Genomic DNA, 15,713 nt, shown 5'->3' on the forward strand with positions numbered 1-15,713 from the left:
CGGTTGTTGAAACGTTCAACTTTCAGCGTTCATGAATGACCGCTAGATAGTCCAAGTGAAGATATGATGTGAGGAAAGGGGATCTGCCCGTGAGGTGAGCCATCACTCATTGACGACTCCAGCTCAATTCGCAACTTGCGCGAACTGCCCCATAGGAGTACCCCTGTTCACTAAAGTTGCACAAGCCAGATATTTGGGCAAGTGATAACCATCACTGGTGACGCGGACGGTTCAACCGGAAGGGTTGGTGTAACTTGGAAGCAAGTAAACCGAGAGTAAGATTCTGCACATGGGGTTCACTTTGAGAGAAGAAAAGAGGTATTTTGACATGCTGAGAACGATCGAAATACCGAGTGAGACCACCGAGGGTGACACGCGGCGACTCTTAGCGTTACAGGACGGGGGAGAATATAAGCTTCAGGGGTGCCTCGTCAAACAGAGGGGGAGGGAAGGTTGTCCAGATGGTCGATGTTCAAGGTGAACGATTGTTTGAAAGCCTATGTGAACTTAGAATGTGAGGAAAGGCACTTCGCAATGTTTTAGGTTAGAGCACCGACATAAACGACTCGCTAGCGAGTTTGTACCAACTCACGACGCACCAAGGCGCAGGTGTGACCCCTGTTCCCCAAAAATACTAGGCTGATGCACACAGCGAGCCCAGGGAATGCAAGGCGGATAAACCTACAGGAAAAGATCGGCTTCAATTTGAAGAAAAAAAAACAGAAGAAAAGAAGAATTACAGGCTACAACACCAACTTTGAGCGAGTTGAAGAAGCTGAGGGGGGTGACTGGTGACCAGTGTGACAGAATGATTTCTTGATGAGAAATTAGTGGTCATCATTACATAATTGCCACGCGTCAAGTTCTTGGCATTTTCCGTCGAAGCAGGAGACAACACAAACGGCTACATGATGATGCCTCTCTCTCACGGACATCCATCGCGTTGTCTTTCTTTTGAAATTACCGCCTCTCCAGAACGCTTCCGAGTACTCCCTCATTCGCTCAAGGCGTTAAATCGATTGTGTTGTTATCGAATGAGGGTGGCTCAAGATAAGGCTCCCTAATGGATAAGCTTATCTTTCGGCGGCTCCACATAGTGGCACACACGTTCACGCGCGCGGGGAAGTAACACTTGATCCTGATGTGATTGAAATTCCCGTATCCTGAAAGAGAACCACTAAACACCGCACCCGGATTTTGAGACGTTTTTCCATTACAAATGAGTAATTCCCCACCTCAGTATTTGACCTTGAATTGAGGATAGACAGAAAGGTGAGCGATCGGGTTATGCGCTTTCCAGGCTTTATCGTCACCGAAGCCCGAGGTTCAATAGAATTTATTTACAACGGAATCTTCGCTGCTCCCTGCGCACTCAGGCTGCTGTCCATCCTGTCACAATTTGAATTATGGAACCAATTGCAAGCACGTGCTTCGTTCGGCCCATGTTTGAGGCGCTGCGCCGTGTCTCCCTAGCCAATCCCTTCCTCCCGGTGGAGATTAGATTTTGTGGCTAACACCTTTGAATCTGACGCGGAAGAGCACGGAAGCATCTCTGCAAAAATTCATCATGTTTGGATAACCGGACGTAGTCAAGCGGCTTTCAAATTAGAATGGCAAGACGTGCGATCCTCGGATGAACACTTCTCTGGATGTTTTTGATTCGCATCATTCCGATCGACACCATTCGCTCGTGGTGCGGCTTAGTACTGGTTTCAGCTGCGCAGATACGCGACAGAGGCAACCGACATAAAATCGTGAATATGCATTGATAGAACCTATTAGGAATGGGGCAAAAAATCAGCCGTTGTCAGTGAATGGCGCAACATACCGAAGGTATCAAAGTTATCGGACTTGAGAGATAAGGCCTAAGGACCAGTGCGGGGGTTCGTGTTCCACTTATCTATTTCACCGAGGGTATGAGCGTTTGGAGAAAAACGGTCTGTAGCCAAGCTGATGTTAAGGTCACAGGTTCTGCCCAAGATACGTCGAAAACAATTCAGAATAGCTCGAGGGGGTAATTTTTTGGGTCTTCAAACAGTAATTTATTCCTTGTGCGGGCCGAGAAAAGACCGACGTCTTATGGCGTTTAATTCAAAGCTTTTGGTGTCATATAGTATCCAAATACTATCTGTATATCTTCGGGGAAAGGAAGAGGCAAAGGACAGGTGCGTCAAATGATTTTATGACTTGAAACAAGCCACGGCACGATGAATTCTAAAAATTGTAACATATATATGTAGCTGTCCGTTCCCTTCATTTACAGTAGAAGTTCCTCATTTCGTAGAGGACTCGCAGTGAAGTAATTGGAGGACAATAGAACGCATCAGAGTAAGTGTAACCGGACTTAGTCAAAATTCGAACAGGTAAGCGGAGTTCTTTTAGAATTCTTGACCGCTGATCGCCGAACATTTGACCCCAAACACTTTGGGGATTTTATGTCAGAAACCACCTGCGCTTCCAAATTATCCGCATATCATATGCCACTTCGTTGCTTTCTGAGGTCTGGGGTTTCTCCGCACTCATGGGGTCGCAGGACAAGTATAAAATGCTGGAGCACGTCCGGTTCTTCCAACGACTAAAAGTTTTCTTTGATGTCGCCTTCTTTGATCACGCTGTACCCATCTGAGCTCCTCTACGCCATTTGCACACAAGTCTTTGCCTCTTGCCTCCCCACAACCATCCCGTCTCTGGACCCCCTACTATCCGATACCTCTGCCTCACACTCATCGTTTACTCCTGCTCTAACATGGTCCGAGCCAATTACACGACGCACCCTGGCAAACCTCTGCCTCGTAAATCATGATTGGTACGAAGCCGCAAAGCCATGGCTTTGGCGTAGGTGTGTACCCCAACCGCTGTCCTAAATTTCTCTAAACGCCTTCTCTTGTAGGCTGGAAGTTCGATTTCCGCGAACATGGCTCTCACTTGTAGCAGAAATAGCATGGAATTATGATGAAGAAACCGTGGATCTGGTCATAGACAAGACGATCAGGGCCGCAGCAAATGCAGCCGTGGCTTCCACCTCCTCCGAGTGTGATAAGGTGGCCGTTGTTGGCTTCGACGAGAATCTTTTTGACTCGTTTGAGGGCCCCGACACCACCATCTCTCTGAATTTACTTTCGTCTGCGCCATCTCGAGATACTAGCCCCAGGCGTTTAAGGCCAAAAAGCAAAAGTCCGGCTCGATGGAAACTTTTGCGTTCCATCAAAGATGCTGTTCAAGACGCCGTGGATCGTCAGTCATCTCGTGGAATGTATGGTGAGTGTGTCCACACTCCTAACTGGGTCTCTTCGCTAATGATGTCTTTCAAAAAGTGCCTATGCCCATCGACCCACGTCCGGGACGCTATGTTCAACATCTCGATTTCAATCATTTTCGGACCATTGGAGTGCGTCGATCGGTGGAAGAGGGTATTAATAATCCTTTCGTAACGGGTGATCGCCTTCAAGCAGTGGTGAAAGTGAGGCTCGTGATGCTAGAAATTAGACACGGTGATGCTGATTATTATATCAGGAAATGCCCAACCTGACCTCGTTTGGCGCTACTGAGTATATGGATGGGGCATTGACCCTACCAGTACTGAACGAGCTGTTCCTTCGCGGTGCAGCCTCTCGCGCCCTTCACCATCCATTTTACATGAATGGATTTAGCAACGATGCGGAAGAGGAGGACCAAGAACGAAGAAGGGAATGCAAAGATCTGGAGGCGGTGGATTTTACTGGTTGCGTTAGCGCTGTCTTTGTCAACGCGTTCAACGCTTTCGTGAGCGCTCACCTTCTGACACAGTCAAAAGGCGAAGAAGTAGAAGAGAAGAAAATCGAGCCTCTAATCTTCCCCGGGCTTGAACGACTGGGTCTCCGGGGCGTCAAATCAATTTTACCTCGCTATCTAAAACCATTCCTCATGGCTCTACCTTCTCTTACCCACCTCGACCTCTCAGGCACACGCGTAACTCCAGACATTCTTGAAGCGCTTGGTACTCGCCCTCTGCGTTTAAAATCACTTGGCCTTGCTCGATGCACCAAACTCACCAGCGAAAGCATAAGACACTTCCTAGTGGACTTTCCGGTGACCACCGAGCTCACGGAGCTCAATCTTTACGGTGACATGACATATGTTTCGCCGCTCACTGTGGAACATCTGCAAGATATTCTCACTCAAGCGCCTTGCTTGCTTGGAGGGCAACTGGTGTATCTAGACCTGTCGAGCGCCCCTATAAACGAAAGCCTTCTCTCTCTTTGCAAGCCCCAGCCTAAGCTGTGTTCCCTTGGGCTCTCACATATCCCGAAGCTCGAGCTAAACGTCGTTGCTGATTTTCTTTTGAACAAGGCGTCCAACGTCGAAGTCTTGACCTTGATCAATACTTCACCCCAGCTGGACCTGGCTAACCCAGGAGCCAAAGAACTATCGAGAGTCTCTTCGATTGCTCTACACACCCACCTCATCAGGCCCTTATGCGCACCACAGTTTGCTTCCAGCCTGACGACCACCCTCTCGGTGCCGCCACAGCCGCCCACAAGATTACGAGTCGTCGAACTTTCAGGGGCTACACTCCGTGGTCTTGGTGCCGGGGCGGGGACATGGCGGGTTATCCGGAGCAACGGAGGTAGGGGATGGTACGTTGATACTGCGGCTAGATGGGTCTCCGATCCACGTCCGGGTCAAGGTCGTGTACTAAAGAGAGGTCTTCCGAAAGGCGACGCTTTCCATATGGAAATGGAAAGGCTTTCCGACGCGAATGGGAATGTCTGCAGTGGCATTGGATGGCATGCTCGAAAAATGGAGGTGTGTACATTTTCAAATGTTTTGCGTCAGGAAGACTTATCGTTTGGCAAGGTTCTCCATGGCCATGGAATGCTCGGGCGTGAGTCCGGTTTATACGGGGCAGTATCTTTTGCATACCAAGGCTGAAGAGTTAAATCCACTAATGAATATCGTCATCGCTAATTGTCGCTGGTCGAAGGAATAGACGAATCTATTATTTGAGTGGCATCCTTATCACTAGACGGTCCTAGGTAGACGTGTGTGTAATCATTCTAAGGGAGACCGTGCGGAAATAAAATATGAAAGGCGCCTGTTGCTCATGATCAGCAAGTGGTCTGAGAAGATCATCCCTCGAGTTATATTCATCTCGTGGCTTCTTTTGAGGTATAAGGCAACCAACAATGATCATGGTCGAGTTCCTCCATAACTCGCAATGCTGGCGAGGCTTCGGAGGGTTCGTGTATCCAATCCACAACTCAGGATCGTCCTAGGGGATCTCCCTAAGAACTTTTAAAATTACGTCGACTCCCTCATAACCCAGACCCCTTGGTGGACTCTCCAGGTTAAGGGGTATCTGAGTATGCGTTTTTCCTTCAAAGGTATGGGCTATGGGTTATCGCGGCTGTATGAATTTGAAACACTCTCCCCTGTGAACCAATTTTCATATCGTTGCCTATGACGATCATCCAATACTTCAAAAACAATCTGGAGATATCAAACACCTGCTCTCCATATGAACGTGGGCTTTGTAAACCTTGCAATCGCCGAAGAAGATCGGGTCCTAATCCATGCCGGAACAACGGCAAGACTCTTCGAAAACCTAGAGGTAGCGATCATCCCAGCCAGGGATGAGAAATGCACGGAAGCACAAAACCCATGCATATTAAACAGATCGGGGAGAGTGCGCTCCGTTTGGTAGCAGTACTTCACGCCCCTCTCACCAATGTAAGTACTGTGGCGATGACAACCTCAACGAGGATGTCTCCGACAGAGGGAGAGGAAGACGCGTCAGTCGGCTGTTACCACCTGTGACCGAAAGAGTGGGGGAATAATGTGGGGATGTTCTATTGATCACATCAACGTCTACCTTCGACACAGATGGTATGAACCATGTAGACCCCTTCACCAATTACCTGTCAGCAGAAGGCGTAGACATCGATCAAGTACAGCTTGCCTGACAACATCCAACGCCCGCCAATCCTAATTTGTTTTTCGCTTCGGCTTCCTAGTGCCCGTCTTCTTCTTCCTCCTCGCTTTCGTTGTGGGCGTGATTTTCGCTTCAAGAGTCTTGGGCGGAGGCGTGGCCCCTCGCAGTCGCATTCGACCATCTTTGAGTGTTTCGGTGATGATTGGGCTTGCAGCGGGGCGAAATTTGAATTCCCTCGAATACCTATGGGGTCGTGATTGGATGGCACCGCAAAGCTGTCAGACCTGGAAACGTACCTGGATGCGTACAACGTCTCAGGCTTTTTCTTGGAGCTACCGCGTATCAGAAATGCGAAAAGAACGACCAGAGCGCATAGGAAGATGAATGCAAGCCTCCGCCATCGGGAGGCAGGAGAAATGTTGGACGTGTCAGCGTCTTCGGTGTCGGATTCGTCCGCAGCGGTCGGCTGTAGTTGCCCGTCGCGCTCGTCGTCTTTCAGGAAGAGGTCTTCACCTGACTCGTTGTATGAGCGCAGTTCGTTGACACGATGTCGGACGTTCATGGTAGCTTAGGAAAGAGAAGTTAGCAGGCAAAAAAAATTGTTTATTTTCGCTGCTTCACTCCACCACTTTCAGAAAGACTTGCTATCTTACACCACATATCGCTAATTTTATGGTGCGTCCCCGAATCTCTGAACAGTCAGAACACTGAACAAGCCGTCAACGACAAAAAAGTTCATTTCTTACCGCTAAGGCGACTGTGTAAGAAAAGATTAATTTTGGTTGTTCTAATGCTTACTCTCAATCAACTCTCAATTGTCATGGCGAACTACATCCGAAACAATAAAGGGCTGCCAGTCCTATGGAAATATGCGGCATCAGCAAACCCATGACAACGCAGGCGGTTGAACGGTATTGTCAGTTTCGCATTGTCCAAGGCCAAAGCGAGAGAACTATAGGGACCCTGTTTTCGGTGCATAAAACCTACAAAAGCCCATTGTTTGCCTCCTGCGAGCACCCATCCCTCACTCCGACACCTCCGCGCCTCTCAAAACCGCCGAGCAAAATGAGATATTCGATTCCATTGCAGCAAATTATGCATCTTTCCAGAGAAGCACCCGATTCCACCTTATCCGCCCTCAGGCTCTTGGGCACGATCATCGTCCCCGTAATCATCATCCTCCTCTTGTTGGTTCGATATGTTTCATCCCACTCACTGCGACGTGAACCAAAGGTCCAAGTTATCTGCCCATCTGTAGAGTCGGAAGCCTTGCAAGTCATTATCGGTGGCGAGGAGAATTCCAAAGACTGGGAGAAGGAACTCGTCAGGGCTTCAGCGGAGCGTGGTATAGATTCGAAGATCAAGATAGAGCTGCAGGGTGGTCAACCAACGACCGAATCCTACGAGACAATGGGGAGGGTTTGGACCCTAGCGATGGAGCACAATCCCGAGACTGTCGAGATTCACGTTGACGTGCCTTTTAACTGTTCGCTCCCGCTAGTAGAGTTTTTTGACAGAAAGGAGAGGCATATAGCTCGATTTTTTTGGGCGGGTGAGCTGAAGCACCTTCCGAAGCAATTGAGGCTTCCTTATCTGCCCTACTTTCGCGGCCTTGGGACGCTCCATCTTTCGAACTGCCGCATATCAACTGGCGATTTTCATGCTATCCTTATGGCTTGTTTGCCACTCAGGGTGTTCACCGTCCACTCAATATCGCGCCTCAACCCAGTCTTGTACTCCATCCCCCCACGGAAACGTCTCTCTCCTTTTACGCATCATTTGGACTCCTTGACTATATCATCAAGTGTTGACGTGAATCAACTTTTTGTACGAGTCAATTTTGCGAATCTCCACATCCTCTCTGTCGTCTCCGAATCCAAAACCCCTATAACCGAACTGGGGATAAAATGGTCGAGGCTAGGCTCGCTCTATCTACGATGTCGACTTCAGAAAGGGGTGGAGCAATCAATTCGGTCGCAAATGCATCAAGTGTATGTTGACATTAAAGAAGGGGAGCTTAACTAGGATGTGATTTGAGTCGGGGGGAAGCGTCAATCATGATGATAATCTTTTGATCCAGTAATCTCTCCTTCAGTCGCAGATCATGCGAGTACAATGAAGGACCACAGAGATTCGCTTCCAAACGTTTGAGGATTGAAGTTATGGTTTGTGAAGTATGCAACCGAGACAAAACAAATGAGGACATGGCGCCATCTGAAGTGTGGCAATCGTAAAAGAATGCTTCTTCCAAGCGGGGCAGCAATGGCAGATTTCGATTGTTGAGCGCATTCAACGTCACATCGCTGATGGGACTGCGTATAGTGATGTTGGAGACATATGAGAAAACGGGCAAGGCGAGGGCTTGGATGAGCTCCATTTCGTCCGAGCCCAACTGGCTGTATGTAAACGTTTTTAACTGGCATCCCGATCGCTGGAGAAGATTAACAGAGGCGTTCCAGCCATCAGAAATCAATCCACGGAAACCATTATAAAGACGGAGCTCCGTCAATCGTGGCAGGAGTAAGCCGTCAAGAATTTGTGCCACATCAGCAACGAAACCTAGACGAAGGTCATAAAGATCAGGTAGTATGATGTGTCCGTCACCCGAGCGAGGTGAAGTAAAATCAAGATTCGGAATATTGAGAACCCTGAGGACCCGACATTTCGTCAGAACCTCGAAAAGGTCTTCTGAATTTCGAACGCAGCCCAAAGTTATTTCCGTGAGTTGGCTCCAACAAATAGAAGTGGGGAGATAATCTTGGGGAAAGTTTTCCCAGGCGATTGTTCTGAGAGAAGAGGTGTGTAAGCAAACCGAGAGCTGTTCAAGTGAACCAGTGCTCCAATTTCGCACTGAAACACCGAAATGGTCAAGGGATGACATAACACCGAGGGGAACATCACGAAACATATCCTGAACAGCATCGTTCAAACCAAGAGTAATGGCTTGCCATCGATGCGCATGACTGATGAATAATGCAAGGATTTCCCGTACCGGGGTACTACCTCCTTCGCCAAAAGGGTGTTCGCCAAGGAAGAGGGATAGCGGTTGCGATTTCGAACGATCAAGCCAAAGCTGCACAAGATGACACGTATTCTTTTTGGGCCACATCACGCACAGAGATGACCAAAGGGACGAATCAGAGAAAGCAAGAGAGTTCCAAGACGAGCACACGTGGCAGAGGGTTATCGCGGTAGTGCGAGCTTTTGTATGTGCAGCAACGCGAGTAGAAGCCGGAAGCCAATCTGGATTATCGTCATCAAACACATAGTGTTTGAATATCTCCCCAAGTATCTCGGGTGGAAGAAGAGTGTTGATACAGGGAATGTGATGATTCGTCTCATTTATAGAATGAGTGGCTGCATGATTGAGGAGCGATAAAGAAACGACTGTCTGGTGACGGAAGAATAAAGGGGTAGGTGTATCTTGGAGAAGCGAGGACGGCGCACCCATGTGCTGGTGGTGCGATGAAGGCGTGGCTGCGTGCTGACGGAGCGATTTAGAGACGTCAACGGGAGTCTGAGTCGTCGCAGGGTCGCTCCAGAGTAACCATTGCGAGACGCGTCGGCCTGCATTCCACACACTCGAGGGCGACGTCACGTCAAGGCTGGAATCGGTGAAATGTAGTGGTTGTAAAAGTCGAGTCATGACTAACAACCAGCTCCTTCCTGAATCTATGACGAGTTTATCAAGCAAAACGGCGAGGAGAGGCAAATGAGATACATACGTGCAGAAGCCGAGGTTAGGATGCGATACGAGTTACGGATTTGTGGTGCGGTGGTTCTTCAAGAAACTGTCGAGTCCATAGAACAAGGTCACCGTAGCAACGACATATGCGGACCATGTTTCTGAGGCTCTGGAGGGAGGGGATGTACAAAGAACCTTGTTCCGCACTGAGAAGCTCGCAACAACGAACAAGGACGGACAAATCCCCTTGTCCAACCAATATCACGTGACCGCGTGCGTACGCCAAATACTGGTACACAAGTCATTTGACCTAAGAAACTTAGCTCTTGGATTCTGGATGTCATTTCGAAGGTCTAGAAAAGTCTTCTGTCAAGGAAATATTCAAAGAAGAGAAAAATACCTATTTGAAGCAATCGAAAGGGAATAGGCGGATCGAGGGTAACCTGACAGTAGGTTGCCGGCCAGGATGCAGACTCGGGGTCTCATCAGATCAGCAAACTACGGAATTTGGAGAATGCTTAACCCAATGATACCCTTCGTTGTTGGTCCCATGGCACCAGCATGCAATTTGTCGCCGCTGTTTGTGTCCTAGAAATGCAATGGCGTTTTACACGAATCCTGTACACACATCAGGATACTTCCTTAACACTGCCTACCCTCTAGAAATAATCAACTCACCTATGTACCTTCAAATGACGTCCTCGACCTCTAATGAGAGGCTCGGCCCCTATGACTTCATCTCAGGTACAAACCCATTTTAAAACTTGGCTTCGTCCTACTTCCTGCGTGCAGAATCCTAAATGGATGTCTAAGATTAAAGAAACCTTAGCTTCTAGGAACCGCGGTAGTTCAGAACCAGGTACATAGGCACCCGTGGTTGATCCTCCGGCTAAGTGTTGGGACGGTATTTAGGTAACATTAAACAGGCTGAAAGGCACAATGCGGCGCTGCGCTTGTGTGGTGATTTACTGTTTGCTGGACACCACACACGAGAGCGATCGTTTGCGTTTTCACTTGCGCGATGTTGCAAGATGGAGGTCGGTGGACAAAGTTTGGGCAAAGCATGAGACAAGCAGTCACGATCACGTGACTCAAAAGTACTTACGTCACAACGACGTTTTCTTCCTCCATTTGACCTCATTCTGACATCCATAGCTTTGCGAGAAAGACGAACCGACTTCGATCAGTCATTGGTCTTGAAAATGGGTTCTGTAACATTTTTTGGGTTAGGCACTTTTTCTTAGAAACTGTCGTTTTTGTAGATGTCTCAATTACAGCTTATTTTATGAGTATTTAGCAGACAGTACAGCCATTCAGGCAGTATAGACAGCTCCGGTGACACTGCAAGTGTCAACGAGCCGTAGTTACTGACTACACCATACATAAGATCTGCCGCGATCCGCTTCCGCATTTGGATTTAGCAGGCGACTGGCGGTTATTTTTTTGCCCTGAAGGCAACTTGAAGGCCTATTTCACACGTCCAAATAATGGGCCTTCGAGGCTTCTAGTCACTCCGAACCGTCACGCCTGGGGTGGCCAGCAGCCAGAGGCAAGGGGTGCAATTGAAGTTGACAAAACAAATGCCCGGCATTGGCGTGTGGCGGCGTTCCAGTGGAGATTCGGTGCTGAATATTAAATATGAATGTTGCTACAGGCCAGAAGAGCGATGATTGGCGTAGGACAACAAACAAGTAACCATTCTATCCAATACGAGCGACTTGAAAACATATTCGTTTTGTAATGCATATTACGTTCACATCCTCTCTAAAGGCCTGATGCTCAACAGACGCATGGCAGCCGCCAAAACCTCTTTCGCACACTCATATAGATACATCTTCGCCCTTGCCTTCTCCACATCCTCTTCGCCCTTTACAATCACCCTGTCCCACGCCGTCGAAATCGCATGCGCTAACTTGAACGCAAACGTCACCACCCCGCTGGGTTCGTGTGTCTTCAGCGCGACATTGACAACATCAGGGTAGGTGCCCAGAAGGAATGCGATCTCGCGGGCGTTTGAGTATTGAGCAAGGGCGTGCGTGGCAATCTGCGATGTGGGCGGGAGGGGCAGGAGTTGTGGGTTCTTGCGCCCGATGGAGGCAAGTCGGGAGTGGGCGTATTGGAGGTAGGGCCCGGTATCACCTTCAAAGGACAACATACGGTCCCAGTTGAAGGTGTAGTCGTTGATTCTGGAGGAACCGTAAAGACCGTTAACAACAAAATCGGAAAGAGAAGGCGAGGAAAGGAGAATTGAAACGAACCGTTTAGCAGCCATATCTTGAATCTTAATGCCCGTAATCCCGATCTCCAAACTTGTCGCCTGCGGATCCTGAATAACCGCATATTTTTCATCGTTCTTCTTCATCTGCTCATGCATAACGTTGCCTGCCTTCTTAATGATCCGGTCGAGGAAGACCGCGGTCCCTTTTCGGGTGCGCATTCCTTGAACCATCCCGTAGTTGATGTGCAGGAGGTTTTTGGCCCAAGGGAAGCCCATGAGCTCGACGATTTTGAAGAATTGGGCGAGGTGGAAGTCTTGTGCAGCGCCGACAACGTAGATCATTTTATCGAATTTATATCGCTCGTAGCGCTCAATCGCTCCACCGATGTCACGCGTCAGGTACGTAGAAGTTCCGTCTGGGTAGGTAGTAACTATTAGCAACAGTTAAGGTATGAGACTGAAGCGCTGATCACGCACCTGTCTTGCGAACGATTGGCGCCTTGAGGTTCCACTTGTTTAGATCGACCTCCTTGGCGGAGTCTCTGTCGGAGATGAGCCCCATGTCCTGAAGCTGCACGAGGGCCTTGTCCATCGACTCCTTGCTGACGTTGCTCTCGCCGGTGTATACGTCAAACTTGATGTTGAGTTGATCGTACGCCTCCTGGTACTTCTCCAAGCTCGTCTCTCGCCAGCCGTGCCATTTCTTGAGCACATCCTCGTCTCCATCCTCCATTCGCTTGAACCACCTCGCGGCCTCGACTTTTACCTTTGGGTCAGTCTCGAGATCTTTGGTGACTTTGACGTAGACGTTGTACAGGTGCATGATCGGGTCTTGGTCGAACTCTTCTTGTGAGCCGTATTTCTCGTAGCCAGTAGCAACCATGCCAAACTGAAATGATGATCGCTGCGATAAGAAGCCAAGTAGATAATGAGGAGGCAAATTTACCTGAGTTCCCCAGTCGCCGAGGTAGTTCATAGAGATGACCTCCCACCCACAGGCCTTGTATAGGTTAGCGAGAAAGGCACCAATGATAGTGCTCCGTAAGTGGCCAAGGTGGAATTCTTTGACGATGTTGGGCGAGGAGTACTCGATGATGACTCTTTTTCCCTTCCCAGAATCGTTGGAGCCGTACTCGGGCTGTCCAGAGGGTGTAAGATGGGTGAGAGCGTTCACTTGGTTAAGAACTTGGCAAATCATGTTCGTAGTATTGACTCGGAAGTGAAGGAAAGATCTGTCAAGAACGATGGACTCGATCCATTCGTCCGGTTGGAACTGCATCGGAATTTGATTTAGGAGCAGGAATTGGGGGCTGAAAAGAAAAGACGACTCACCCCTTCGATGACCGTTGCTGCAATCTCCGCTACCTTCCCGGGTAGTCGAAATCGAGGCAACGCGACCGTGAAATCCTCCCCTTTCTTTCCATAGTCTACACCGGCAAAAGCTTGTTCAACAGTCAGAGGAAGGGTGTCGGAGAGACGTTTAGCAATAGATATCCTAAACGAGTCGAATACGGGGTTTGTGTCTGGTAAAATAGGCAGCTGGGACATGGTTGAAGACGAGATGGGTGCGAGATAGAATAGACAACACGCTTCCTCTAGTCATGGTGACTCTGAGGGAAACTTAAACTCCGACATCCCATTTACGGCAGGACCCTCGTTTATGCCACCAGAGTACTTGATCCTAGTGTTGGGACTGTATTTAGGTAGCGTTAAACAGGCTGAAAGACACAATGTGGCGCTGCAGCCGTGTGCGATCTACTGTTTGCTGGACACCACACACGGCAGTGAATGGTTTCCGTTTTCACTTGCGCGATGTTAAGGATGGAGGTCTGGAAATGACCAATTTTCCTCCGAGGTTGGGCCAGAAAAGCACAGTCACGATCACGTGTTACAATCTATGTCACGATGACGGTCACAACTCTTCCTTCCTCCATTCATAGCTTTGCGAGAAAGACGAGCCGACTTCGAACAGTAAGTTATTGCTCTTGAGAATGGGTTCTGAAACAATGAGGAAAAACTTACTCATGAAGTGCCCATATAGAATCCCCATCGTTAAACCCATTCGATGTCATTCCTTCTTCTCAAGTCACTCATAGGCGCTCTCGGGCGAACTTTCTTTCCTCTAAGCACCGCTGAATTCAGAGACCTATTCCGCCATTGGCCTCACCTTTCCGAAAATAGATCGCAATACAAAGCAAACCCAACTCTGAGTCTCTGATCAACATAACCACAGCTTCGGACCGTTCGAAGAATTGGTCGTTGAATCTCACGTTTGGACCCACCTTGGACCCACCTGTCTTTACACATACCTGTCGCATGTTCCGTCTATGACCCCACTTCTCCCGCGTGGGCATCTTTCTGGGAGCGCCGTGTTTATACACACACAGCTCCCCGTTCTATAGTTCATCACGACTCCTCTTACTTTGATCTCAAACGATACTATAGGTCTGGCGAAGCTCCTCTTAAAGGGCTTTCTACAAGCTTGAAGCCGAGTTTCATCGGAGCTTTGAAAGGCAGTGGTTATCTTACCGGTGATCCACATCTTACATGTTTTTTGTTGTGCTGATCATCTCGCCTTTTCGCTTCGCTAACTAGGTTCCCATACATTACAAATTCGGGAAACAAGTCAAGTGCGCGTCCGACAGGGTTCTACGTACGTTCTAACCCTCACTTCATCCCACGCCGCCATACTAAGAACATGAGTTGCATTTGCCTTCCAAGCGACTGTTTCCGAACGCCGAAAGGCTTACCGGTGAGCGTTCACAAACGTTCTTCATTGCGTAGTCGCCTTATCTTCCACTTCAAGAGGCAGAACTACCATCCTGAACCGATCGGTATCTCGAAGTCCTTATCAGCCTTTAAGCATGCAAACTTCATTAATTTCACGACGAAGATGAGGCTGCTGGTTATCAAGCCCGATAACTTTGCCCCCACCCAAGCGAGCAAGTCGGGCCGTCAGCGTCAGCGCTCACGATTAAGTTCCAACTGAATCCAAGATCTCGTTCAAATAACCCGGTTGTTGATTGATTTCTCTCAACCAGCTTTTACTCGTGAAGAAGTCGTCGTCCGCAACCAAATGACAGGATGACCTCTGCGCCCGGGAACTTTTCGATATCCTCTGGCAAATCTCCTTCGGACAATCGGTGAGTAATCCCGTCTTTGGACGCGTAGATCAACCAACGCTCACGTTCCCTTCCTTGCACCCTCTGCAACCCAAGATGAATGAGATCAACCGATTCGTAAAGCCAATAACCTCTAGGCTCTGATTCCAACATCCATATCATGCTGCATGCATGATGCGGCCGAAAAACTCATTTCCGTAAGGTGTTATCGCCACCCTACATCGCAGATCTCATAGCTATCCCGTTTCAGCTTCATGAAATACAAAATAGGTAATACGGCGAGTACAACCTCCGGCTGACGTGCGATTGACGTTTTTCATGAGCGCAGATCGTCAAAGAAAGATCTGATATCGTTGATCGGCGTTAGTTTCCCGAGAAGTAAGTAATTGGCATTTTTCCACTTCTTCTCAAAACCTGGAGTGGATACACAACCAATTGATTTCACGGCTATTTTATGCATTTGGTACACGCGTGTATATAATGCAGTAATAATAAGTAAAACAACACGTATAAAACACCCATCCCAAAAGAGAGGTAAAAAAGAGGAAGAGCAGGACACACACATGATCAGGGAAGGGGTAAAAGGTAGGTAAGTATTACAGTAAGTAGCATTACAAGTTGCAAATGGGAAAAGGAAAAGGAGGCCGTTCCGATTTTGAGTTGAGCTTTGGAGTTTTGGGTGGTGGTATCAAAAGGGTAAGTAAGTACCGGAATAAAAAACCGAAAGAAGGGGAAAAAAAAGAAGAGAGAGAGATTAGTGAGGAAAGCGACGACGAT

General features: G+C 48.5%; 6 protein-coding genes across 6 annotated transcripts; 1 reads left to right on the top strand and 5 right to left on the bottom strand.

Annotated features, from left to right (window-relative positions):
• Nucleotides 1–2,591: 2,591 nt before the first annotated feature.
• Nucleotides 2,592–4,911, top strand: LACBIDRAFT_312882 (uncharacterized protein; the record flags this gene model as incomplete). Its single annotated transcript, XM_001888413.1, has 5 exons — nt 2,592–2,839; nt 2,891–3,258; nt 3,315–3,460; nt 3,514–4,785; nt 4,837–4,911. The coding sequence occupies 5 exons, from the start codon at nt 2,592–2,594 to the stop codon at nt 4,909–4,911; spliced, it is 2,109 nt and encodes a 702-aa protein (XP_001888448.1).
• Nucleotides 4,912–5,964: 1,053 nt separating this feature from the next.
• Nucleotides 5,965–6,473, bottom strand: LACBIDRAFT_333774 (uncharacterized protein; the record flags this gene model as incomplete). Its single annotated transcript, XM_001888467.1, has 2 exons — nt 5,965–6,154; nt 6,208–6,473. The coding sequence occupies 2 exons, from the start codon at nt 6,471–6,473 to the stop codon at nt 5,965–5,967; spliced, it is 456 nt and encodes a 151-aa protein (XP_001888502.1).
• A 549-nt stretch (nt 6,474–7,022) lies between these two features.
• LACBIDRAFT_295677 (uncharacterized protein) lies at nt 7,023–9,020 on the bottom strand (the record flags this gene model as incomplete). The annotated part of the gene is made up of 1 exon (XM_001888468.1): nt 7,023–9,020. The coding sequence occupies one exon, from the start codon at nt 9,018–9,020 to the stop codon at nt 7,929–7,931; it is 1,092 nt and encodes a 363-aa protein (XP_001888503.1). The 3' UTR covers nt 7,023–7,928.
• Nucleotides 9,021–9,724: 704 nt separating this feature from the next.
• Nucleotides 9,725–9,940, bottom strand: LACBIDRAFT_312885 (uncharacterized protein; the record flags this gene model as incomplete). The annotated part of the gene is made up of 1 exon (XM_001888469.1): nt 9,725–9,940. The coding sequence occupies one exon, from the start codon at nt 9,938–9,940 to the stop codon at nt 9,725–9,727; it is 216 nt and encodes a 71-aa protein (XP_001888504.1).
• Nucleotides 9,941–11,349: 1,409 nt separating this feature from the next.
• LACBIDRAFT_312886 (uncharacterized protein) lies at nt 11,350–13,362 on the bottom strand (the record flags this gene model as incomplete). The annotated part of the gene is made up of 5 exons (XM_001888470.1): nt 11,350–11,782; nt 11,855–12,230; nt 12,292–12,703; nt 12,761–13,087; nt 13,147–13,362. The coding sequence occupies 5 exons, from the start codon at nt 13,360–13,362 to the stop codon at nt 11,350–11,352; spliced, it is 1,764 nt and encodes a 587-aa protein (XP_001888505.1).
• A 1,890-nt stretch (nt 13,363–15,252) lies between these two features.
• Nucleotides 15,253–15,501, bottom strand: LACBIDRAFT_312887 (uncharacterized protein; the record flags this gene model as incomplete). The annotated part of the gene is made up of 1 exon (XM_001888471.1): nt 15,253–15,501. The coding sequence occupies one exon, from the start codon at nt 15,499–15,501 to the stop codon at nt 15,253–15,255; it is 249 nt and encodes an 82-aa protein (XP_001888506.1).
• Between the last annotated feature and the right edge of the window lie 212 nt (nt 15,502–15,713).

This window comes from Laccaria bicolor, genomic scaffold (assembly GCF_000143565.1).
Source record: "Laccaria bicolor S238N-H82 LACBIscaffold_55 genomic scaffold, whole genome shotgun sequence".
NCBI classification, from domain to species: domain Eukaryota; kingdom Fungi; phylum Basidiomycota; class Agaricomycetes; order Agaricales; family Hydnangiaceae; genus Laccaria; species Laccaria bicolor.